The sequence below is a fragment of the Xyrauchen texanus genome, chromosome 6 (genome assembly GCF_025860055.1).
Source record: "Xyrauchen texanus isolate HMW12.3.18 chromosome 6, RBS_HiC_50CHRs, whole genome shotgun sequence".
Taxonomy (NCBI): domain Eukaryota; kingdom Metazoa; phylum Chordata; class Actinopteri; order Cypriniformes; family Catostomidae; genus Xyrauchen; species Xyrauchen texanus.
The window spans coordinates 15,030,529-15,057,423 of NC_068281.1; the positions used below are offsets into that span (position 1 = coordinate 15,030,529).

A 26,895-nucleotide genomic window follows, 5' to 3' on the forward strand; every position below is an offset into this window, starting at 1 on the left:
TCTTGCCCTGAATAGCCAAAACTCCACCTTCTGTGACAAAATTGTTATTTCTGTATTTCAATTGGGTCCATTCTCTGAGGCCATGAGACGACATTCAGCGCTTCAGCTCTGCCTCTGCATTTTTAATATTCCCTTCTAACTCCACGAGTTCTCGTGCTTTGGATTTTTTGATGAATGAAGCATAATGTATGATCCGGCCCCTAAGAACCGCCTTAAGTGCCTCCTAAGCCACACCCACAGAGGATACCGAGGACCAGTTGGTCTCCATATAGACATAGATTTCAGCCTTACGCATTTGTTGGATTTCAGGATTTTGCAAAAGGGACACATTAAAGTGCCAACTATATGATTTATTTTTCTCTGTATGTGGCAACACCCATAAACACAGCAGGGCATGATCTGAGACAAAAATGTTTCCAGCTGAGCAATCAACAACAGATGAAATGAGGGATGTAGATTTAAAAAAAAATCTATTCTAGAGTAAATCTTATGGACTGATGAAAACATTTTATATTCCCTTCCAGATGGGTTCAAAGGTCTCCAAACATCTAAGACCAAGATATTTACACATCCTTTGAAGCGTCATTGTTGCTCTAGGGGCTTGCACACTTTTGCTTTACTATGATCAAGGACTGAGTCCATCAAAAGATTAAAGACTCCTCCCAACATTATATCATGAGGGGTGCCAGCGGCTTGCAACCCTCCCTTCAAGATCTATAAAAAAGAACAAGATCTATACAAAAAGTACAAGTATCTATAAAACAATAACCTTCCTTAACCCTGCACCAACTAGCATCCATCCCTCCAAACTCAAACAGTCCATGTTTGCCTACGAGAGCCCCCGCGACAACCTTGCCGTCGGATTGCTCAAGTCTGGTGTTTCTATACAAATTTTGTGAGACCGAATTACACATCAAAGATAATCTATAGTACAAAACTCCAGCCAATAGGCAGAATAAACATAGAGCGTGTAGCTCCATCCATAAAACTGTCCTGAATGTGTGTTATTCTACAAAATAAACTCCAGCTGCTAGGCGGAACCAGCACAAAAAGCGCTTGCAGATTCTTCAAACAGTGATGAATGTTCAGTGAGCCGGATGATAGCCAGAAATACTATACAAAATAAACTCCAGCTGACTTACTCACTCCATTGACTTTATCTAGGACATCGCTTGCTATGGGCATGTGAATGTTTTACGGCCATCCTTGAATCTATCCTCAATTTGGCCAGGAATATCAGTGCAAAAGCGATCTTCCATTGATGTAAAAGTTTCTTGCATTCCTTGAATTGATCACTTTTCTCTCTTGTTGAGTTCGCAAAGTCTGGGAATAAGAAAATTCTGTGGTCCAAGAAAGCCTTCCTTTACTCCTCGCCTCATGTAAAACAAGATCTTTATCGGATGATCTCAGAAATGTGGCCAGAATTGATCGGGGCCTGTCTATTTCCACATATCGCCGAGCTTGAACTCTGTGAGCTCACTCGATTTCCAGCTTATGGCCTGCTATGTCGAGCAGATTTGTAAAGAGCCCGTCCAGGAATTCCACCATATCCTGTCCCTCCACTCCCTCCGGTACCTCCACGATAGAGAAGTTATTCCGCTGACTACGGTTTTCCGTGTCCTACAACTTCTCCCGGACACACTCCAAATCCACCTTGGTTGCTAGCGGATTAGCAGATAATTCCCTCTCCGATTACTCCAGGTAATCGATCCATTTCTTGACATCACCCACTCTTGTGACCACATCAGTAAACTTTGCATCCATGGCAGTGATCGATCAACGTATCACAGCAAGATCCTCCAAGTCAGCAACGACCTTCATCAGCATTGCCGACTTGTTCAGCATATCTCGCCGCATTTCTCGCATCTCTCCAACCAAATCGACTCCCAGTCCCGTGGCCTGCTCCGGGGTGTCAGCTTGACCACATAAGTGTCTTTTAATGTCTCCAGAGTCCAAGGATTTTGAATTCTTTGACATATTGTCCTCCCAGAACAGTTATGAAACAGTGTATCGAATCTCACAGGTGTATGTCTTAAAAAGTATTAAAACTAGCAAAGTGCGCAGAGCTCGCCGTTCACACGTCTGATCCTCACATGGCATCACGTGACTCCTGTGAATCACAACTTTATACAAGCTTTGAATTGGAACAAAATATTATTAGAAAATTTGACAAAAAGGCAAAGGTACAAGACCATGTACTTAATGTCTTTTCATGAAGAAATTAACTACAATACCAAGAAGCATTGCGAAGTTACCGAATTAAAAACATTAGAAATAAAATAAATATACATCTGAGAGTAAATTACCTCTGGAATTATATAACACCTTTGTCAAAGGCACATTTACAGTTGAAATCAGAAGTTTACATATACTTAGGTTGAAGTCATTCAAACTAATTTTTAACCATTCCACAGATTTCATAATAGCAAACTATAGTTTTGGCAAGTCGTTTAGGACATCATCTTTGTGCATGACATGAACAATATTTCCAACAATTGTTTACAGACAGATTGTTTCACATTTAATTGACTAGATCACAATTCCAGTGAGTCAGAAGATTACTATGCCTTTATGCTGCTTGAAAAATTCCAGAAAATGTTGTCAAGCCTTTAGAAAATTAGCTAATTAGCTTCTGATTGGAGGTGTGACCTCCAATTGTTGACCTCCACAAGTCTGTTTTTATCTTGGAAGCACTATTGAAATACCTGAAGGTTTCACGTTAACCCCATTTAAACCGCTCAGGAAGGAGACTCGTTCTGTCTCCTAGAGATTATTTTATTTTTAAATATTCCTTCACCATGATAAATAAATATGCCTAGTTTTACCGTGATGTAGAATTTTGGTATTATCACCCATCCCTAATACAAGTATATATGCTTTAAGATGAATTTAGAGATTTAACTTCTTGGATATGATTTTTGTTTGCTAGCAGTCTAATAGTTATAGCAGCATGCTGAAACCCTTTCATAGAATTCACACATGTAAGTCTATCTTTAAAGTAATCGGTGTTTCAATGACTAGTGAACTAGTCGACCATCCTGACCAATCCCAAATATCGAGCATATATTTTTTATTGGTGCCAGTACAAAAGCTGCAGATCAAGGCAGAAACCACCTTGGCCAGAAAAATTGATCCACTATGGTTGCAACCCCCTTCTTAGCACAAGAGAACACAGTGCAGATGCCCACAGCTGACACACGAACACACAAATGTTTGTGTTTTGTCCTTAGTTTGTGCCCCATTGACCACAGCTCTCAGGGATTGTTTGTGTCCTGCTGAGAGAGGAAGGTCACATTCTGTCTCTACATCCTACAGAGAGCTGCGTGGGCGTGTGGGGGGCATTTTGAACGTCACTGTTTGTGATGGCTCTGGGTAAGCTCTGACAGCAGCACTCTGAAACAAGCCATAGGGTGCCATAGCCCAGAGAGCACACACCTCAGAGACTCAACTCCATCGTTGCGTCTGCCAATGTCTTTGTGCATGTGTGAGTGTGTATGTTAGAATAGCTCAGCTGCGCCATGGGAGACTAACGAGGTTACTGCTTTTTTTCAATGGCGCACACTTGAGAGTACTCCGTTTTTACACACGCGCATACAGATCTCCCATTCATAGACAATATTTAAAGCAGCCAGTGTGTAAAGAAGGGAACAGGCAGAGCTCTGTTTGAATATGTGAAATCTGAGATCAGGAGAGAGAGAGTCTGTTTACTGCTCTTAGCCCTCCCTGATCACAGCACAGTATGTTTTGCTTATGCAAGTATGTGTGTGCGCATGTGAGTGTGTAACTTGGCCACTCCGTGCGTGTGTGTGTGTGAGGATCTTATCAGATCAAATGCTGTAGATTAGACTGTGGATACGTGTAGATGGCTGACAGGATGGGCAGACAGACAGGCAGACTGTGTACTATTGATGACCACGTCTAGACGGAATGTTCATCTCTGTTCCTCCCTCTTTTTTCAGTCCTCCCTCCATTCCCTTAAAAATTTGCCCCCAGGCTGTCAGCCAAATCCTCTCGGAATGAGCACATCTGAGTCTTTGCATCTGATCCTTGTGTGTGCGTTGATATGTGAAGATATGGTGTTTGTCTTTGTGCAACTCTGTTAGTTTGACATGAGTGTTGGGTTGTTTTGTGTGGGTACAGGTACTGAGTATACTGTATGTGGGACGTTAGTAAGCTGGTAGCATCCATATTAAGGTACAACAGAGCTTGTGTGTTCTCAGTGCAGTCAGGAATGCCTTTACATTAAAACTTGTGGTCAACCGATATGGGGTTTTTAATTGCCGATGCCAATATCCAGAGAACAGGGTGGCTGATGTGATTTTTAAAAAACTAAAACTGTTAACTTAACAAACTTCTTTCACATTGTCATTATGGGGTATTGTTTGTAGAATTTTGAGGAAAATAATAAATTGAATCCATTTTGGAATAAGGCTGTACCATAACAAAATGTGGAAAAAGTGAAGCGCTGTGATTACTTTCCGGATGCACTGTATATTCTTTATTTAGAAAAACTAAGAACAGAAGACGGGACCAGTTTAGAATTCTCTCTCCCTCGTTCCTTCTGTTTCTCTCTCTCTCTGTCTCTCTCTCTGTCTCTGTGTTTTCATTTACTTTCCTTAAATCAACTTGGCCTATATTTGTCCAGCGTCCCTTGGCCCTCACATGTCACCTGTGTTTTTCTGTAGTGGCGCTGTGTGTGAATAGCAAACCTATGTGGGGGGTACAGTGAGGGGGCCCCAGCAGCTCTGTGTTTGTGACTGAAAACTGCATGAGTGCACTGCATTTTGCTGTGTATGTACCCTCTGCCAGAGCTGCAACAGATGGACACACAGTCATCCTCATGTGTAGCCTTCTACACTGATTGTGTGAAACTATGTGTGTGGTGCGTATTATAATGAAAATGCTTCTCGTGAGTCCACACTCATTGTCATACGCACAGTTTCACAAATATGGTGCTTTTAATACACACGTGTAAACAGAAAAATGCAGATTTGTGTAAAATTTAATTGGTAATGTACACACTCACACAGAAAGGTCATTGTGTAGTATGATGACAGTATGAGGCTGGCCTAGATAAGATTCATCATCAGCCTGTGGGGCTTGTAATTCCCCCATAACACTGTAGCTCATAAAACACACTGTAAATGCTCATACGGGAACTACAAAAACCGTGCATGTGTTTATGGCTCTTGGTGTATATGTTGTTGTTTTTTTCTTCATAGCAGCTGTTTTCGTCAGGGGATCTCCATAGTTAGTAAAAGAGCGATGCGGTCAGGCGTGTATGCGTTCTGTTAAAATGTTAATTGTCAAAGCAAAAGTGTTTGTGTGCCAGTGACCTCATTGGGCCTGTTTTAAGAGAGAGAACAGGAGAATTGGTGGGGGGTTTCAAGTATTTTGGGTTAGTTGTAGGACGTTAATGTTGTTTTGGTGTCGGTTAGCTTGTAATGGTTGGCTCAGATTAGCAAGCAACTTGGAAACACAGAAGATCTAGGGCAAAGAGGGACAGAGAGGGGAATCATAAAGAATTTAGCGATTACGGTTCTGATTTCGATTCCTTTACAGTTCTGAATGATTCTTACTTTTCAGGAAGAAATATTTGGAAATGAAAAAAAGCAGTTTACTTTAAGTCTGTTGCCAAACGAGATAATTTCATATTTAACCAAATCGCAAATCAGACAATCATTTTATAGAATTCTTTCAAAAGGCATGTTTTAGATTGGTCCTACTGTAAATGTACTTGACACATTTCATTCATTCATTTGTTTTTAAATAAAATATTTTATTAAAGAGCAAAACTCATATCTTTAACCACCAAATGAACAACAGTCAGTAACTTCACTGCCTGATTTAAATGTTAGGAGTAGGGCTGTAACTAATTATTATTATTATTATTATTATTATTTATAAACTACAAATCTAACGATTATTCGGGCGATTATTGCAACGATTAATCATTAGCTCTTAACCGACTATTCAGCTTGTAAAAGGTTGTATTAAACATATTTACTAACAATAAAGAGGACAAAATCATCTTTTAAAAATGCCTCTAAATGACATTCACTGAATTAAAGGGGAAAAATGACTTATTGTTTAATTAATTAATAATTTAACTGCAAATAAACCTATTGTTATCAAGTGTTGATCTTGTTTTCCATATCACATTATCTAAAAATCCTTAAAACAAGATACATTTACTTGAGGTGCAACATATAAGATAATTAGACTTGCTTTAAGAGAATGTATCTTAAATATAAGTGTATTTTTTCACTTGTTCATACTTCTGCTAGTGCAATAAAGATCAATATACTCATTCAACATAAATTCTCTAAAAGCAAGTCTAAATATCTTATATGTTGCACCTCAAGTAAATGTATCTTGTTTTAAGGATTTTTCGATATTTTAAAATATTTATTGAAATTAATTAAATATTATATTCAAAGTTCTCCGATAACAATTTTTTCTTCTGCAGTATAGCTGCTAAAGTAAATGTACATGAGGAGTTTTAGATATTTATATTGGAAATCAAACCAAATTTGTAAAAGTTTTTTTGCAATGTATATTGGGCTAAGAATACACCCTCTCACCTTTTTGTTCACTTGATTTCGATCCATCTTTAACTCACAAAAAACAAACTCTTTCTTCTTTATATAACTGCGTATCGCCGCTTTTCTTCACCATAAGACATTTACATTTATGCATTTGGCAGATGCTTCTATCCAAAGCGACTTACGGTTCACTTATTACAGGGACAATCCCCCCGGAGCAACCTGGAGTTGAGTGCCTTGCTCAAGAACACAATGGTGGTGGCTGTGGGGATTGAACCAGCGACCTTCTGATTACCAGTTATGTGCTTTAGCCCACTACGCCACCACCACTCACAGATATATATACCGTGACACTCATATTATAATTCACTATGTCACAAGCAATCACTACAAACAAAATCTAGCTGCAGCAAGCATGCGCCAGTGAGGAGCGTCTCCACGCGAGACATATAAGCGTCTCTGACTGCACAGACAAATGCCAGTTTCGGAGTTTGTGCTTATTTATACAGCCCACTTCCTTGTTATTTGAACTTGAATAAATTATGCAGTAAATACAGTATGGCGCAATGTTTCCTTTTTAAATGCTCTGACAGGCAAGTTTTGCTCAAGCGGAACACCAGGTACGGCTCCGCTTTATGTGACGATGACACTCCTTTTGTATTTTCTTATTTTGCATTTTTGTATTATAATACTCTGCGCTCTACATCACCTTAATCTGTTTGGAGTGTGTATGGGCTGTGAGCTGTTCTTTCTTCCTCTCCTCAATCAAGCGTGATCTTAAGTGCTGTTCACCCGCATCGTCATTCGTGTTTCAAAAGATCTCATATTGTGTTAAATGAAATCAGACGACTATTCGACAATGAAAATATTTGTCGACAATTTTTATTGTCGACGTTGTGGATAATGTTGACTAATCATTTTAGCCCTAGTTAGGAACCTTAAGTACATCATTATATAACACAATAATAGTTCTTGGATCATTTCTAGCTGGACATAGAGTCTGATTCACTAAAATGATCCGGCTCATAAGAGTCATTCATTCAGCAATCGCATTACACTGATCGTGCTTTGTGTTTCACACTGTGGATTCAAAAGAACTGGCTTATAAGGGTCATTCGTTTGGGAATTGGACTACACTGGTCACACTACACGTTTTGTGCTGTAGATTTAGTAGAAGAGCAGTGTTGCCACTGAATAACGTAGCAGATAACACTGTCAGAGTATTTCAGTACAGAGTTTTCTCAGCTTTGGTGAAAAAATTGCAGTTCGACAACTATTAACGGAACCGAAAGTCATGAAAATCATATGATTTTGGTATTTAAAAAAACAAAACAAAAAAAACAACATGAAGCCTTTTCCGAATAGGAAGGAATTGCATATGGCTGTCAGATTGTCCTGTGTATGAGGGGAGCATGCTTGTGTGTGTTGATGAATTAGGGGCAGCATGGGTAGGGTTCAGATGAGTGAGCTGCTGGAATGCTAACTCCTGCCGTCAGTAAATTGGGCCATCTCTTTTGCACATCACATACAGTTTAAGTCAGAAATTTACATATATTTAGGTTGAAGTCATTAAAACAAATTTAACCACTTCACAGATTTCATATTAGCAAACTACAGCTTTGGCAAGTCGTTTAGGGCATCTACTTTGTGCATGACAGGAGTAATTTTCCAACAATTGTTTACAGACAGATTGTTTAATTTTTAAGTTAACTGTACCTTTTAAGCAGCATGGAAAATTCCAGAAAATTATGTCAAGCCTTTAAACAATTAGCCAATTAGCTTCTGATAGGAGGTGTACTGAATTGGATGTGTACCTGTGGATGTATTTTAAGGCATGCCTTCAAACTCAGTGCCTCTTTGCTTGACATCATGGGAAAATCACAAGAAATCAGCCAAGACCTCAAAAAAAAAAAAAAAAAAAAATGTGTGGACCTTCACAAGACTGGTTCATCCTTGGGAGCAATTTGCAAATGACTGAAGGTACCACATTCATCTGTACAAACAATAGTACGCAAGTATAAACACCATGGGACCACACAGCCATCATACTGCTCAGAATTGAGATGCATTCTGTCTCCTAGAGATGAATGTAGTTAAGTGTATAAAGTGCAAATCAATCCCAGAACAACAGCAAAGGACCTTGTGAACATGCTGGAGAAAACAGATAGACAAGTGTATATATATCTACAGTAAAACGACTCCTATATCAACATAACCTAAAAGGCTGCTCAGCAAAGAAGAAGCCAATGCTCCAAAATCACAACAAAAAAGCAATACTACAGTTTGTAAGTGCACATGGGAGCAAAGATCTTACTTTTTGGAGAAATTTCCTCTGGTCTGTTGAATTAAACATTTGACCATAATGACCATCATTATGTTTGGAGGAAAAAGGGTGAGGCTTGCAAGCCAAAGAACACCCTCCCATCCAGGTGGCAGCATCATGTTGTGGAAGTGCTTTGCTGCAGGAGGGACTGTGCACATAACAAAATGGATGGCATCATGAGGAAGGAAAATTATGTGGATATATTGAAGCAACATTTCAAGACATCAGCCAGGCAGTTAAAGCTCGGTGGAGTGGCCAACACCAAGCCCTGACCTCAATCCGATTTTTTTTTTTTTTTTTTTTTCTCTTTTTGACTGAAAATGTATGGGCAGAACTAAAAAAGCATGTGTGTGTGTGTGCGCAAGGACGCCTACAAACCTGACTCAGTTACACCAGTTCTGTCTGGAGGAGTGGGCCAAAATTCCAGCAACGTATTGTGAGAAGCTTGTGGAAGGCTACCCAAAACATTTGACCCAAGTTAAATAACATAAAGGCAATGCTACCAAATATTAACAAAGTGAATGTACATTTCTGACCCACTGGGAATGTGATGAAAGAAATAAAAGCTAAAATAAATAATTATCTTTTATTATTCTGACATTTCACATTCTTAAAATAGTGATCCTAACTGACCTAAGACAGGGAATGTTTTCTACGATAAAATGTCAGGAATTGTGAAAAACTGAGTTTAAACGTATTTGGCTTAAATTTGGTTAAAAGGTGCTTCTGACTTCAACTGTATGCTTGTTTGAAACAGGCTTTGTGTCCTCAGGGTGTTTGTTAGTGTTTTGAAGGTACATTTGTGTTAGTCACATTTGTCAACAGTTGAAGTACGTAGTGATATAGTAGATAACACTGTGTGTGTGTGTGTGTGTGTGTGTGTGTGTGTGTGTGCGCCTTAAATAACATACTCATTAAAAAGAGATTAGAGATGGGTGAGGTGTTGCATCCTTGGAAGAGAAACTCATAACAACCTGATCCGTAGGATTTGGGATCTGAAGTGACTTTTAAACAAGAAATAACTGCCTCCGAAATTCACGTCATTTACAAACAATCTAGAATAATAAGGAAGCACATCTGTATAAATTACTTTATCTGCACAGTTTCTTAGACCAATAATAAAAAAAAACATTCATACAAGTCTTTGTGTATATATTGCGCCATGTGTATATATGAAGGATTTACTTTGTGTGGTTGTATGAAGGAGAGAACGAGACACCTGTTTCAGTGTTATGTTCTTGAGGAGAGCGTTGCAATTGCACAGCTATCACAATCCGTACTCGCACCATGTGCTGCAGGCCACCTAGATAAATCCTCTGGTTTTTGCTTTGTTTCGTTCTATGGTCTCTTGAATTCAAGGCTGCACTCCACCTGACTTTTGGTAGTGGACAGAAAGCTCTAACATGAAGAAGTATTTGTGGCGTCATTACTGAGTTTTCTATGGCTATGCTCAGAATACTGCAAATTATTCAAACTATTTTTAGAGGAATGTGTCGCATAGTGTGCACATTTTCTGCATGCATGGAAAACCCATATGCTAGGGTTAGGAACTGAGAATTCTCTAACAAATGACTCCTATAAGCGAATTCTTTTGAATCTTCACCTCCGAGCATACAAGGCAACCATTGGAGCTAATTCCAGAATGGCTGACTTTTTTGAGCTGGTTCTTTTGATTCTACACTGCAAAAGATACAGTGCAACCACTAGAGCCTGATTCACAAACAAATGACTCCAATGAGCTGGTTCTTTTGAATCTACACTGCAAAAGATGCAGCGCAACAAGTGGAGCTCATTTACCAAATTAATGACTGTTGAGCTGGTTCTTTTGAATCTACATGGCAAAAGATACATCACAACCAGTTGAGCCCGATTCCTGAATAAATGACAAGAGCTGGTTCTTTTGAATCTACACTGCAAATCATACAGTGCTCCCTGTCGAACGAATGACACTTATCAGACAGTTCTTAGTGGATCAAAAACATTTTGCAATGTCTAACTCGTGAAACTTGAAAGTGGTGGTATTTTATAAAAACGAATGAATGAATACAAAATCTAAAATAAAAAGTCTTGCATGAATCTGTTCTGTAACAACTTGATAACAGATTAGTAAGGGCAGGAAAAACAATAAGAATTCTTATTTACTAATATATATTTCCTCAAGTACTAAACCAATCATGAATGAAACCATTAAGAAACCAGAATCATTAAGAGGAATTGGAATCAGTACTGGAATCATTACATTTCGGTAATCTAAAATCATTAGATTCCCATCCCTACAGGATGCAATAAGCTTCTGAGCACTATGCTCGAGCCATTGTTACCAGGTTATACACTTATAAGCTTGTGAGATATGCACACTTGAGTTCTGTAGGAACAGGTAATCAATGTCGCAGACCATGAATGAGAAGGAGATAGATTGGAGACTGTGTGATTGCATGTGTCACGGGTAAGGAGCAGTGTTGGCTGGGCCGTGAAGTAGGAGAGATGGGTCAATAGACACTGCGTTGGACATGTGTGCTTGTCAAGGTTAGACGGGCTCACCACTGCAGTGTGTTCATTGTTCCAGCCCACCCCTCCATCGTGCTGCAGTCCTCCTCTTCCCTCAAGAAAAACAGCCCTATCTCCCACATGCAGTTTTTCTTGTGTTTAACACAGATGTGTGGGGTTGCCATGTCACCCTGCCATTGTACCGCCAGTGGAATGTTGTGACATACGAAGCCATTCATTCCTTAGGCTACAGGAATCAGGAGATTCCATGGTCTGGAGTAAGTTCTAATTTACAACACGTTTCTCCTCTCTGTTGTCCTCTGGCACCCACCCAATCTCTACTGTCAGTGTCTCTCTGATGAAGGGACGAGGAAGGATGTTGTGTGCTTTCTGGTTTGGTCTACTATAGAGAGGATGTTGCTGATTGAAAACATCAGCAACATTGAAATACACACCTGAATAACAGCCATTCTCTTATGTGTCTGCTTTTTTAGGCTCTGTCTGTGTGATTAACTATCTGCACTGTGCTTGCCCTGGATTCAAAGACTTGCTCTCTCTCTTACACACACACACACACACGTACAAGCTGCTGAGAAGTAGCCTGTTTGTTGAACACTGTGTGACAAATTGAGTTGAGTGAGTGTGGATGTGAGGAGACCTCAGTGTGTCCTTTTACATCCAATGAGCTATTTTTTTAATTATGGTTTCTATTATCTGTGTATCAAAACATGGAGCTGGAAGAAAACACTCTTGTGATGTCTTCAGAATGAGGGTGTCTTCATAAGGCATGTGCTTGTGTGTTTCCTACAGAAGGTGGTGGATGACAACAGTAATGGGCGGAAATCCAGCCCTGCCCCCTGCCCTCCCAATAGCAAGCTGTCTGATAATGTTCTGGAGAAAAAGGTTCAGTCAAAGGTAATACACTTCTTTACATAAACACACAAGCACAGAACGGCGTCTCTATCTATATACATCCTCCTCCCTCTCTTCCTTGTACAGTCACCAGCAGAAAACATTTCAGTCAGACCCTGTTTACTCCTGGTATTAACATCTGTTTTAGGGAATCTTATCACAAGTGGACTGGGCTAAATGCAGGTGATAACAGGTTGTAAAAAGTTTTGTGATCATATCACTCCAACCACATTTGGAGGAATTCAGTTACGCATGTAACCACACCATATTTGTTGTGTAAATGTTAATCAATCCTAAAGCATCCCGGACATTTACAAAGGATCTACTCACCTGTCAATCCACCATTGAGCTTAAACAAGAGTTTAATCTTTTCAACAAAAGTGTTTTAAAACATAAAAAGAATTAAATCGGAAAATACAGGGGAAAAAATTTGCTTTGGGGACAAAGCATCTGCTAAATAAACATTTTTTAAACGTTCAAGTGAAAGAGTGTGGGTGGGTTTTTGATTTTTAATGTAAAAGCCGGGTTAAGCATCTTGGAGGGAAATATTTGGCCCTGTCACTGGTGATACGATTAAAAGTTGTCAGCTGAGACAGATTGCCATTTATGCGTGGTAGTAACATGCATCTCCTGTGACCACTTATAATCACATTTTTCAAGGGGAGGGTCTCTGATTTCATGACTACAATCTATGTCATTTTAACTGCATGCAAGTAAAAAAAAACACTGAAAACTCAACACTCTGTTTATCTAAAATGTAGTCCTCTTGAATTTTTAATCTTTGTGCAAACAAACTCTTGAATACCTGTATTAAATAATTAAGACTAACTTAAAGGAATAGTTCTGTCTTCATCAGAACACAATTAAGATTTTTAGAAAAATGTTGAAGCTCTGTAGGTCAAAAAGACATTTTTTGGCAGCATACAAGTTATACACAACTCCAGTCGATTGATTAATGTCTTCTGAAGCAAATCGATAGGCTTGTGTAAAAAATAAATCAATAATTAAAACTTTATTAATGAACATCATGTGAGAGTTCATTTCAGACAGCATCCCAGCGCTGGCTGCAAGCAACAATTTCAAGTTAAAATCGTTTAAATTATCTCTTTGTTTCTTGAAATTTACTAACTCTCGCAAGATGTTCGTTCCTCTGTTGTATAACAATGCGCGGTCTTCCTCTTCACTGATGTGTTGGCTGCTGGCAGGAAGTTAATTATCTATTTATTTTTTACACAAACCTATCGATTTGCTTCAGAAGTTTACTTGCATTTTAAGGACAGAGCTTCAACATTTGTCTAAAAACCTTAATTTGTGTTCTGCTGAAGAAAGACAGTCATACACATCTGGGATGGTGTCAGGGTAAATTAATAATGAGAGAATTTTCATTTTTGTTTGAACTGTTCCTTTAAGTTTATAATATAGGTATTCAACAAAGTTCACTCAAATCGTTTGAGCAAAGATTAAAATTCAAGCGGACTATATTTTAGAGCAACAGTGCGGTGACTATTCTGTTCTTTTTTTTACTTGCGTGCAGTTAAAATGACATAGATTGTAATCATGAAATCAGAGACCCTCCCCTTGAAAAATTTTATTGTAAGTGGTCACAGGAGACGCATGTTAATACCACGTGTAAATGGCAATCTGTCTCGGCTGATCACTTTGAAATGGATCACTAGAGACGAATGTTCATACATGCTGTAAACGGGGTCAAATACCCGGCCTTTACATTTACACAACAATCAAAAAGCCAGAAACCCAACCACACTCTTTCATTAAACACAGTATTTCTCTTTTCCTCTTCATTAATGTCTCTTCTCCTCAGTACGCTACTTGTCAGCGTATGCTCTGCGGCTGCTGATTAATGAGCTCTTCTCATGAATACATGACATTACAGCAGGATGTTTGTATTGCTCTTAGTTTACTCTGCTTCAGGCATCCTCTCTCCCCTTAACAAGTTTGTCTGTGTGTTTGTACATTTGTATGTAATTTTTTGTGTGTGACTACTGTACAAAACACTGATAATCTGTGTGCATGTGCAATAAGTCCTCAAAGAACTTGTGTATTATTCATGCACAGATATGTGGAGATGTGTATTTTAATGCAGCTCAAACAGTCAATTTTATATTCAAATGCCCTTAATGTGCTTCATTAATATTGATGCACACTTGTGTGTTTGTTTGTGTGTGTACAGGGCAACTCCCAATCTTCACTGGTGTTCAATCGACTGTTTCCTGATATCAAAGAGGAACCAGAACACAGCCCCATCATCCACTCGAGGTACCTGCCCATTTTTCCCAGAATTCCCTTTAGGGTTGATCTACCCCTCTATCTGTGTCTAAACTCAGAGAATTAAGAATTACAACAGCAACAGGCGAGCCCATGTGTGAAATTAGGAATAAAAAAAACTGTAAAAAAAAAGGAAGTAAACACCCTTTGGAGCACAAGTCATCACTTGCAATTTGTGCTTGTGGCCATGAAGGATGCCTCAAATAGTGTGCTTGGTTGAGGAGAGGAATGCTTTTACTTTTAAGCAATTAGATTAAAATGTTTTGGCCGGCACATGATAAAACTGGAAAAAAATCCCATGAATTTACATTGAAGGAAAGGCCACATCTGTGCATGATAATAGAGAATTGGTGTGGGCTCTTTTGACTTACCAGTAAGCAACATCCTAGCAACCACACAGCAACTACCTGGCAACCAATCACAAAGTCCTAGCTTTGTGCTGCTGGTCAGTTTTACACCGGCAAGCACCACTTACATTTATTCCGAAAATGTAAATCAGTGTATCCTTGGAAAACCTGGAAATATCAGGGAGGTTTTATTGGGGATTTTCAGGCCTTGAAAAGTCATGGAAATTTGTGAAATCTTAAAAAGAAATATAAATTTCTGGCATGTACATAATTTTTGCTAGATATTCTCTGCTGTAAAATGTTTAACTGACCGGAAATTGCTCTTCGTGGACGCTATTTCTCTCAATAAAATGATTTAAAAAAATAACATTTATCTAGTAATCTGTTCGACTGACAAAATCATGTAAAATTAATGGAAATATCATGAAAATTAATCCATCAAAAAGTTTGGGAACCCTGTAAAAATCTATTTCAGATGTACCATTTCAAACCTTGTTGGAAAATAAAAACATTATTATCTGCTTAGCTGAATGTGTCAAAAGCTCTTTGAGAGAACTGTTATTGCTGGATTTTTCAGTTATTTTGTATGTGTAAAGCTGCTGCACCAATATGAGAGTGTTTCTTGTGTTTGCAGTTACTACCTGTACACGTACGATAAGATGGTGGCCCCAAACGTGTCTCTGCGCAAGGAAGGGGAGGTGAGCCATGAGGTTCTGGGGGCCCTGCTCAAACAACACTATGGCAGAAGAACACTCACCAATGACAGCCAGCCCACCATAGGTCAGTACTTAATATTTACCCAGCCATAAATAAATCTGTATGCTTTAAACCTTTTTTAGTAGTAAATGAATGACTCGAAGCAACAACATGCATACATACACAATATGTGCATATAAACGCGCAAGAATGACACCCACATTAGAGGTCAGAGGTTCAGGGACATGTATGTGCTGGTCTGGAGAGAGTGTCTTGATAATGATTAATACAACTCAGATTTTATAGTTGCCAGTGGAAAGAGAGAATGAAAAGAGGCCGCTGTCCCTGTATGTGTCGGATCGCTGTGGAGAGTGCTGGGGGAGGGGTCTCTAGTCTTCACCGCAGCACACCACAACCCCCCTCCCCTCCTGCCTCTCATTCTGTCTCTTCTCTGTGTCTAGCTCACTCTGTTACTACGCTCTCCTCATCCTCTTTCTGCCCCCCCCACACACAAACGCTATTTCACCCTTCTCTATTAATTGTTTCTCTCTCTTTCTTTTCCCTTTTCCTGTTTTTGCTTGCCCCTGCCTCTTCATTTCTTTTTCTTTCCTCCTTGTACCCATTGTCCATCCTAGTTCCCTCTGCCTCTCTACTTTCATCTGTCTCTCTCATTCTGCATCTGACTGATTTGTGTGTGTTTGTGGAGTGTGTTGTAAGTCCTTACATAGGGATGAAATGAATAAGAATTTAACAATTCTGGTTCAAATTGCTCTTAATGAAACTGGTTCCCTAATGATTCCATTAACAATTCTTTTAGTTTATCCGTTAACGACTCTTTTAGAGTTCTTTGGAAACAAGTAATGCAATTCTTATTGCATTTACTGCTCTCAGTACAGACTTTTCATTTGGCACTGATTGAGCATAAATGCAATCCAATAATTGGTACTAACTATATAGAGAAAAATACTAAACAAAAATGTTTAACATATTTAATATTTTTTTATAAAACACCACTTAGTACAACAAAAGTGGTAATTACATGTCATATGAAAAACACTGATTTCAGTCTCACAAGCCTTAAAGTCCCCATGAAGTGCCTTGATGAGCACAGTTTTCTTTGGTCTGTTGACGTATTTCCTATTGAAACATCAAGTTGGGGATGGGACATGTTGAACGACTTGTGCCTTAATTAACCATAGTCGGTAGGATTTCATTTAGCCACAAACACACACCCTTTTCACTGTGCCAGGGTTTCCGCCAGTAAATACTGTTTTTTGACTATTAAAATGTCCCAATAGCCTACAAATGTAAAGATCGTCAAAATATGAACAAAGCTTCAGCAACCCCTTTTGTTGATGCCACAAGTGTACAGCATAACACCATCCCAATGATGACAGCACTTCGCTTCCACAGAGGTTTAAACTTTTCCGTCAGCTTGCAAAGTCCTAATCCATAACTACAGCGGGTTGTCCAGCACACTGGGACAAGCAGCCTGCGTTATTCCCTTCTCACATGCCCGCACTGAGAAGCTTCTCACTTCAGAATCTCATTAAAACAGCCCTGCGTTGCCATCTTCTGGAGAAGGACACCAGGCTAATGTGCATCTCAAGATAAAGACAAACGCTGCACACATTTTCACATTGGCAGCAAAATGCTTCTCTGCTATGTAAGAGTAAGAAATTAGCCACGGAGAGAAATTATGACATTTTAAAAAAAAAATGTTTTATTTTAAGAGTTTTTTGTTATCGAAAGATTTGACAAATTGCAGTCTAGCTTTTTGCTTTGCCCTATGTTTTTCTTTTGAATGTTTTTTTTAACTAGACACTAATTCCATGCCTGACCTTTTTATGTTATGAAAAAGCAGCTATAATGAGAATTTTTATTGTTAATTTGACTTGATTGTGTCATTATATTGCATATAATGCATAGTCCATTGTGTTATATGACCAGATCCCCCATCCCCATTTTCAAATGTAACCAGTTCTGAGTAAAAATCAGTACACTGTTCCCAGCCTCATCCTTATTTTCCTTAGCGACATGTTAAAAAATACTGTAGATCGAGGAGAATTTCTCCTCTTTTCTTCACTGGCTGTTCCATGCTTCATTTCTGTGTGATACTTCCAGCGCTTCCCATCCACTCTGACCTTCAAAGAGAGACACCCTCAGAGAATAAGTCACATAGACTTTCAGCACATGACAGATAAGGTGTGTGTGCGTGAGCGTATGAAGGCTTTAACTCTCTTCCTCCCTCTCCCTCAGATCTTCCCGCATCTCCTTTCTCCGTCGCAGAGACGGCCAAATCCCAACATGCGGGCAACGCATACGAGCGCAGCCAACCTCCTCTGCCAGTCACCATGGAGACAAGCCCGGGTGGCAAGCAGCATGCCTCCGCTCCCACAGTGGACAAAGATGGTATGGAGGACAACAAAGACAGGATCATGCTGGAGATTGTTCAGATATACCGTCGGCAGCAACAAAAACTCAACTCCACCCTTCAGAAACAGCTGCAGCTGGAGATGGTGAGACATATTAGCTGCATCCTCCTTCTCTGAGATACTCTGAAAATGTGTTCCATATCTTAATGACCTGTGCCGCTGTCTACTATCTACCTAGGCAGCTCCCTTCTTAAGCAGCATCCTGAAGTTAATGGAAATTCCTGATTTGAGACACACTAGATAACTCCGTTAATGGTCACTAATTTGCACCACAAAAATAGTGCTTCTCTCATGAAGACCACAAGAGGCTCAACACACAGTTGATTACAATAGTTTGAAGTTAGCACGTTGTTAAGCTAACAGTGTGATAGTCTATTAAGCATTAATAATAAGCATTTGGTGGAATAGTTTATTTTTAATTAGATGAATGAATTTTTTATTGAAACTTATCAGTAATTCTTAAAATACATGAAAAAATATATGCATGTAAGCTAATGAAGGTGATACTTTATTGAACACATAGTACATTAAATTTAATTGTTTTTAATTAGGACTAATACTTTTAAGTAATTCATATATATATAATATAATTATCAATATTTCCCTTTACTCTGTCCATCATCTTGGATAAAACAGTCGTAGTTTGTCGTAGTACATACTGTGATTGGGTTATCTGCAAAGAACATGCCTTAGATTTTGGCCAATACAAGGCATAAATTTGCTGCCTACTATTTATGACAGGCTTCGTGTCGGGAACATATATATGATGTCTAAAAATACTTGTCTGGTAGGCTGCTCACTATGGTTTGGAACAGAACCAGAGAGATGGACTATTTGTCTATCTGAAAGCCTTGAGTCTTGTCCTGTGGAGAGCGTGAAAGACCTGGTTGTAATGTGGGTGAAGGCCAGAGCAGAATAGAAGATGTCAACAGTTGAGATTTATCACCCCTGACTCATCTGCCACAAATCCATTGCATTTGCCACACATTGTTTGACGCATGTCTTGATGTGCGTGCGCGCAGGAGCTGGAGGCGGTGCGCGGAGGCGAGGCGGCCAGGCTGAGGGAGTTGTCTGCGGAGCAGCTGGAGCTGCAGAACGAGCTAGAGGCAGTGAACACGGAGCATGCTCAGAGATTGGGGGAGGTGCGGCAGGAGCAGAGGCAGCTGGAACACAGACTGGAGCAGCTCAGGCAGCAGAGCTGCGCCTGCCAACCAAAAGAACAGGAGGCACAATACAATGCACAGGTACATGCATGGACCAGAGCAGGATGGCATAACAGTGTGATGCCATGGCACAATAAATTATATGGTCAATTATTCCTGTACTATGTGCAACATAGCTGCGTGCATCATCGCAGCTCATCTCTGTGTGGGAGTAATTCAGTAGCTGGAAAGATAAACATGCGCACAGTGAGATGGAGAGGCAGTGTCTGGCTGATTTGCACACTGGTCCTGATGTCTGGGTTTCAACTGCTCACAATTCAACTTTTCAGATTAAGTACCCTGTCTTATCAAATCAGACCAGTTAAGTTCCACCTAGCATCAAGTAGTCTATTCGGCCCTACACTGTTGACATAAAAGTAGTGGTACTAGAGTGTTTTGATTACGCACTCAACTCTATAAAAAAAATAACTGCAGACGGATAACAAATGTAGAAGTAGAAAATTTAAAATGACAATTAAATTGAAATTTGTGTACTATTGTAATATATTCATCATTACAAATTTCCAGAGGCAAACCACAGTGGCTGTATGTTTACCACAGTTTGAAAAATACTGATTTATAGTGTGTGTCCTGTGTAGACCTCATATTAAAGGAATGTTTCAGGTTCAATACGAGCACAATCAACAGCTTTTCTGGCATAATGTTGATTACCATAAAAAATTATTTGTTAATAATTATAAAAAATTATTGTATTTACATAAAAAGAAAAACAAACTACAGGTTACAGTGAGGCACTTACAATGGAAGTGAATGGGGCCAGTCCACTAACATTTAAATTCATGCTGTTTCAAAGGTATAGCCAAAAGATGTGAACATTACACATTTTAACATGATTTAAAAAAATAATTCAGGGATTTGCCTGCTTTACGGTGGTTACCAGATAACAGGGTGTACCGCATCATGTTGTCATGACAACGTAGCTTTGATATTGGATAAAACTTTACACAGATAAGATTAATAAGCAATTTTATACTGTTATACTCTTATGTCTTGTAGCTTTACTTTTGAAACCGTCTGTATTTTAATGTTTTTGGGTTGGCCCCAATCACTTCCAATGTAAGTATCTTACAAAAGAGTGATTTCGCTTAACTTGTTCTCCGGTATATTCTTGGTACATTGCTAATTACATGTGTAAATGGGGCCCAAGACATTTTATGATCTAATCACTTTAATTTCTTTCAGAGGTGGTCAGGAATGCATATGGCCACATCACATTCTCAGTGTAAAGGTCCAGGTATACTTCGTTTTTGCTTGTTCCATATCGCCTCGCGCCTGGTTGACCGCGTTGCCTTTGAGTATACAGGTGAAACTCGAAAAATTTGAATATCTTGCAAAAGTTCATTAATTTCAGTAATTCAACTTAAAAGGTGAAACTAATATATTATATAGACTCATTACAAGCAAAGTAAGATATTTCAAGCCTTTATTTGATATAATTTTGATGATTATGGCTTACAGCTTATGAAAACCCCAAATTCAGAATCTCAGAAAATTAGAATATTACATGAAATCAATAAAAAAAAGGATTTTAAATACAGAAATGTCGGCCCTCTGAAAAATATAATCATGCATATGTACTCAGTACTTGGTTTGGGCCCCTTATGCATTAATTACTGCCTCAATGCGGCGTGGCATGGATGCTATCAGCCTGTGGCACTGCTGAGGTGTTATGGAAGACCAAGATGCTTCAATAGCGGCCTTCAGCTCTTCTGCATTGTTTGGTCTCATGTCTCTCATCTTTCTCTTGGCAATGCCCCATAGATTCTCTATGGGGTTCAGGTCAGGCGAGTTTGCTGGCCAATCAAGCACAGTAATACCATGGTCATTGAACCAGGTTTTGGTACTTTTGGCAGTGTGGGCAGGTGCCAAGTCCTACTTGAAAATGAAGTCAGCATGTCCATAAAGCTGCGTTGACTCTGGACTTAATAAAGCACAGTGGACCAACACCAGCCGATGACATGGCTCCCCAAACCAACACAGACTGTGGAAACTTCACACTGGACTTCAAGCATCTTGGATTGTGTGCCTCTCCATTCTTCCTCCAGACTCTGGGACCTTGGTTTCCAAATGAGATGCAAAATTTGCTCTCATCAGAAAAGAGGACTTTGGACCACTGAGCAACAGACCAGTTCTTTTTTTCTTTAGCTCAGGTAAGACGCTTCTGATGTTGTTTGTTGTTCAGGAGCGGCTTGACAAGAGGAATACGACATTTGAAGCCCATGTCCAGGACCCGTCTGTGTGTGGTGGCTCTTGATGCAGTAACTCCAGCCTCAGTCCACTCCTTGTGAAGCTCCCCCACACATTTGAATGGCCTTTTCCTGACAATCCTCTCCAGGCTACGGTCATCCCTGCTGCTTGTGCACCTTTTTCTTCCACACTTTTCCCTTCCACTTAACTTTCTATTAATGTGCTTTGCTACAGCACTTTGAGAACATCCAACTTCTTTTGCAATTACCTTTTGAGGCTTTCCCTCCTTGTGGAGGATGTCAATGATGGTTTTCTGCACAAATGTCAGGTCAGCAGTCTTCCCCATGATTGTGAATTCAACTGAACCAGACTGAGAGACCATTTAAAGGATCAGGCTGCTTAGCTGATTAGAGTGTTACACTTTGAGCCTACAATACTGAACCTTTTCACAATATTCTAATTTTCTGAGATTCTGAATTTGGGGTTTTCATAAGCTGTAAGCCATAATCATCAAAATTATATCAAATAAAGGCTTGAAATATCTTACTTTGCTTGTAATGAGTCTATATAATATATTAGTTTCACCTTTTAAGTTGAATTACTGAAATTAATGAACTTTTGCAAGATATTCTAATTTTTCGAGTTTCACCTGTATAGTCTTCTGACCACGAGCGAATATGAACACGTTTGATGCGTGCCCACTACATCATCAGCCCACTACATTTAGTAGAGTCAGTGGGCAGTGCATGTGCCGATGATGCGCGCAGATGATGGCCGCATCCGCGAGTCAAGAAAATCTGGCCTGCCCGCGCAGACTGGATTATGACGAAATTACATCACTTAAAGCCAAAGTATACTTTGGCCTTAAGTGCTAATATGTCCTGATGCATCTCAGACGATGGGGCCAGAAGGACTGCCAACTCAAGTAATCATTCCAAAACTAGGGTTTTAAACTTTGCTGGCTAGGTTTGGAAAACAGCAGTTCTGTCTTGCCTGACCACTTGTGATTGGATAATCATAGATAGATGGTAATACCAGGTGTAAACGGTCTATATGTATGATGATATAGAGCTGGATTGTTCCCCAGACGTTACTGAGACTAGCTCTACAAGTTCAGATTGTCCATCTGTTTTTCTTTTGTTTCCTGTTTGCTAGTGTGTCCCTCACATTTGGGGGTTGTTTGTGTCACTATCTCTAACTCCTCTCTTTCCTTGTCTAGCTCTGCGAGCTGCGTTGCCGTCTCGAGCGTGCCGAGATGGAACGTCAGGAACTGCAAGAGGAGCTGTGCAGAGAGCGGGAGGCCAGAGAAAAGCTGGAGCTCATGATCTCGCAGCTTCAACAGCAGATGGCTCAGTCTGGCACCAAGGGGAGCCGAGGCAGTAGCCCTGCCCAGCCGCCAACCCCCTCCGTCAGCCCCCAATCCCAGCATTCCCCCTCTTCACCGGCCCCTGAGGTAACCTCTGGCTAAACTCCTCCACCGGCCCCCTCCGCTAACACTTCCATGCCTGTAGCGTAGGAACACACTAGCCCACTCCCTGCAGAGTCACAGACAAACACAGATCAACCTTCTGGAGAAAAGAGCAGCCCTCCCATAACTGTTAACCTTAATGTCTCACCACCACAAAAAAGACAAATGTTTGTCTTTAAAATTACTTTTTTTTTTTTTTCGTCTTATCCTAGACCAGTCATTAAGCATTGTTTGGGTGCTCATGTTTGTTTTAATTTATAGTTGTGCTGAGAAGATAATGGGACATGGAGGAGAAGGTGCTTGTTTTCAAGACTCTTTGCCTCCTGTGGTGTGGGACAGTGTGCTGCTGACCTCAGAACAGCAGTCGAGGGCTTTCCGTCTCCCAGCCCTGTAAAAACGGGCCAACTCCACAGGAAATGAAGCTGACACTTACTCTAATACAACCTGTCACACTGATCCCTAGGAGGCCAAATGACAAGATGCCAGTGCCCTGCACTAGGCGCAGCAAGAAACCACATGGATGTTTACCTTTTTATTTGAGTGTTTCATTATTGCTAAAGAAAATGGCTCAATACAAAAACAAATCTGTTAAACAAGTCAGAATATGTTCATGAAAGTAATTAAAAAACATACAAGCTGGAAGACACAGTGCCACCCCTTACTGAGGCCCTCTGGTTTAATCATAACCCTCCCCCTTTTCCAATTTTTTTTTTTAACCTCCCTCCCTTCCTCTTGAACTACCCGCAGTTTGTCTTTGCAGTCTGGTGTTGATTATATGTTTCCTGTCTGTACCGCTGACCCTGTACAGGCTGGTATATGACAAACTGCTCACTTCATTCCTAAGAGATGCTGTAAGCAAAGACTCGCGTTCGCCCTCTGCTGGAGAATATTCAATGACGGGGAATATTCGCATTAGTGTAAACAGGGTTTCAGGGTACAGTGCAGTTCACCTCACCCTCATGTTTCTGTTCAAAGGGATCTCCAAACATTGGAAGGGTTCTGTAGCATCAAAGTAAACTCATGGATGAAGTTTCTCCAACATTACAAGACTAAGTTGTTGAGGACCCTGGATTCTGTGTGCCATTTAAATATGACATACAGTAGACCTTGCATTCAACATTTACTCACCCTAATGTTATTCCAAACCTGTATGACTTTCTTCCATGAAGTGTAGCATCAGTCATCATTCACTTTCTTTCTATGGAATGTGAATGGTGACTGAAAGCTAACATTCGGCCTAATATCTCCTTTTGCTTTCCACAGAAGAAAGTCATACTGGTTAGGAACAACATGAGGGTGAGCAAATTTTCTATTTTATGAGCTATCCCTTTAAATCAGACTCCAATAAATTTTTTGACCAAGAACTGCTATTACAGGATCCACAGTCTTTGATCTTAAATGCTGACTTCCAGGTTGAGTGAACAGATATTGTTTTGGGTGTTTTGCCTGACTTTTATTTTGACCCCCCCCCCTCCCCCCCCCCTCATTCCATGGTGATATTATTCTGGATGACTGAACAAACAGGTCTGACAGAAAGATGGAAAACAGAGAAGAGAGGCCAAAGGAGGGACGTTACATGCTAGCTCCTAGTCACTGGGGTAGACAGGCTGGCTTTGTCTCTGTAGAATGGGGCTGCTGCCTTTGATGCCCAGGAGCCACTTGCCACTCTGCCCACCCATACAGAGAGTGAAGATAGATGGGTAGAAAAAGAGACTGAGTGAGAGACATAGTAATGGATGTGTTTTTGCCAACAGAGCTGTTGTATATTTCTTTTTTTGCCTGTGGGCTCATTGAGTTGAGTGTGTAAAAATAATGGAGAGAATTATAGTCAATCAAAAACCTTCTTTCATGTTGTACATAAAACATTTCATACATTCCACTTTGCACAACTCATATATTTCAATATCAGCCAAGCCGCAGCTGTTTTCTGCTAATGTCTACAGTGTAAAACCTCTTGAAAGTGAAGAGGAAAAAAAATACCCTGTCTGATGTGAATACATCCAGCATTGAAGAATTGAAAACAAACTTGTCCGTAATTTAAGGACTATTCTGTTAATGTGTGCTCTGTTATTGTTAAACTTTTTCTTTGAATTATTCAGAAATTATTTAATGTATTAACTAATAAAGATTTATATACACATTGTACATATAGTAGTGGTTAATATATGCACTACATTTTTATGAATAATATTCAAAGCTTTCTAATGATCACATTTGGATGGGTGTATGCTCTATTGTTTAATTTTGCCTAAAGGACTTAAGAGTGGTTGTTGATATGGTTTAAAGTGAAGTAGGGGAGTGGGATGCATGGTGCTCACAACCCCTACTCCACTCCAAGGGGGACAGGAGAAGTGAAGCATGCTGTCCAGTGCCTCGGCGTCTCCCTTCAGTGGGTCTGTTTGTGTGGAGCCCATTGAGATTGATGGCCTGATGATATTTTGGTGGCGTCCAGCTTTTCCTCTTCCCCAGTAAGCGTGATGTGTGGCCATTCAATATATTAAAAACAATATTTAAAGAAAAAAATACTTCTTATAAAGGGAGTGATTTAAATGCATGTATTGTTAGCTATATTGTTATGCTAAAACACAGATTTATTATTGCTAAATGTAGAAGCGCTTTTTTAATTATCACACAAATGCAAGCTTTTAAAAATATGTCTCCATATTGTCTAAAAAAAAAAGTGTGGAAATGACACAAAGTGTGCTCGAGAGCCTAAAATAGATGCTAGATACTTTTGATATGCAAGACCATGTGTGTCAATGGCAAATGAGGTGATATATATATGTGTGTATATATATATATATATATATATATGATTTCATATGCAGTTCTTTATTTTCTCTTCACAAATTAAGAGAGATTGTAGCATTTGTTTTGGCACTGTAGTGTGTCAACTACAATTTCTGTACAATCTGTGTTAGGTTTTCTTTTTTTTTTCACCACAAATACCTCTGTAGCAGCCGATTTCAATGCTGTTTTTGATAGTTTTTGGGTAAATAAAATGTATTTCTGAAGCTTTCTAGAGTATACCTTTTTGATTTTTAACAATTCTATGAAACATGTAAATTGCATTTTATACACATGGGGGCGCTGTATATCTTATGTAGAATGCCATGTTAAATTTGAAAAATGGGCATAGGTCTACTGTACTCTTTAGACTCTTAAAAACGACAAACCTGTTTTTTGGCTTTTGCATTGAGCAGATGAATACAGATAACATTGTACATAATTGAAAGGTGTGAAATATGTTGAAAATGTGATGTGTATAGGCCTGATATATAATTAGCTAAATTTGACCTTAAAAGCAATCTAATAAGATTTTTCCAGCAAGGCTACAATGTATTTTGCATTCTAGAAAAAGAACATCCCAAATTTACTGGGGATAATACATACCATGGCTCGCTTGAGCTGATTCTGTAATTTTAATGCTAAAAAGAATACAAAAATAAAGCTTTTTTTATAATGGTTGTAGTACATGAATGACTACCTGCCAGCACAGCATGTGTCATACATAATCTTTAATTATTTATTTAATAGTGTAACTGAGACATTACTTTTTTCTTTTGACGACACACTTAACACTGTTATACAGATGTAAACTTTTGTAAAAGACAAATATATTTTAAGTTGCTATTTTGAAATATGAAATGCAGTGTTTGTGTGTATCATTGCATATGTTGCCAATCCTACAGTGTGATGAAATGTTTTTGCTTGTGCATGAAAATAAGACATGCTCTCCTACCTCATGTTGTGATATAAGATGTTTTTAAAGCAAATGGCACATCTCAAACTGTTTACCATCATACTAGTTCAATACATGTACATGCTTTTAGCTAATACCTCAGTTGTATCTAGTATTTTTTCTCCCCATAATTTCAGACATTGTAAATATACCTTGTATAGACAATGAACTTGGATTTAATTCAAGTAAAGTACTGTAGTGTCAAAGTTGCCGTGTCATTGTGCTTCTTGTATTTTATGTAACA

At 39.3% G+C, this 26,895-nt stretch overlaps 1 protein-coding gene across 2 annotated transcripts in view; it reads left to right on the forward strand.

The window, feature by feature from the left end:
- LOC127645177 (ski-like protein) overlaps positions 1-26,849 on the forward strand; it is a 39,128-nt gene extending 12,279 nt beyond the window's left edge. The window contains exons 2-8 of one of the 2 annotated variants that reach the window (XM_052128701.1): positions 12,166-12,270; positions 14,459-14,544; positions 15,535-15,680; positions 17,856-18,115; positions 19,054-19,275; positions 22,661-22,894; positions 23,171-26,849. In XM_052128701.1, coding sequence (XP_051984661.1) covers positions 12,166-12,270; positions 14,459-14,544; positions 15,535-15,680; positions 17,856-18,115; positions 19,054-19,275; positions 22,661-22,894; positions 23,171-23,179 — 1,062 coding nt within the window. In that variant the 3' untranslated portion in view covers positions 23,180-26,849. Of the gene's footprint in view, positions 1-12,165; positions 12,271-14,458; positions 14,545-15,534; positions 15,681-17,855; positions 18,116-19,053; positions 19,276-22,660 lie in introns of both variants that reach the window. The other variant, XM_052128699.1, reaches the window with a different exon arrangement.
- Positions 26,850-26,895: the final 46 nt, after the last annotated feature.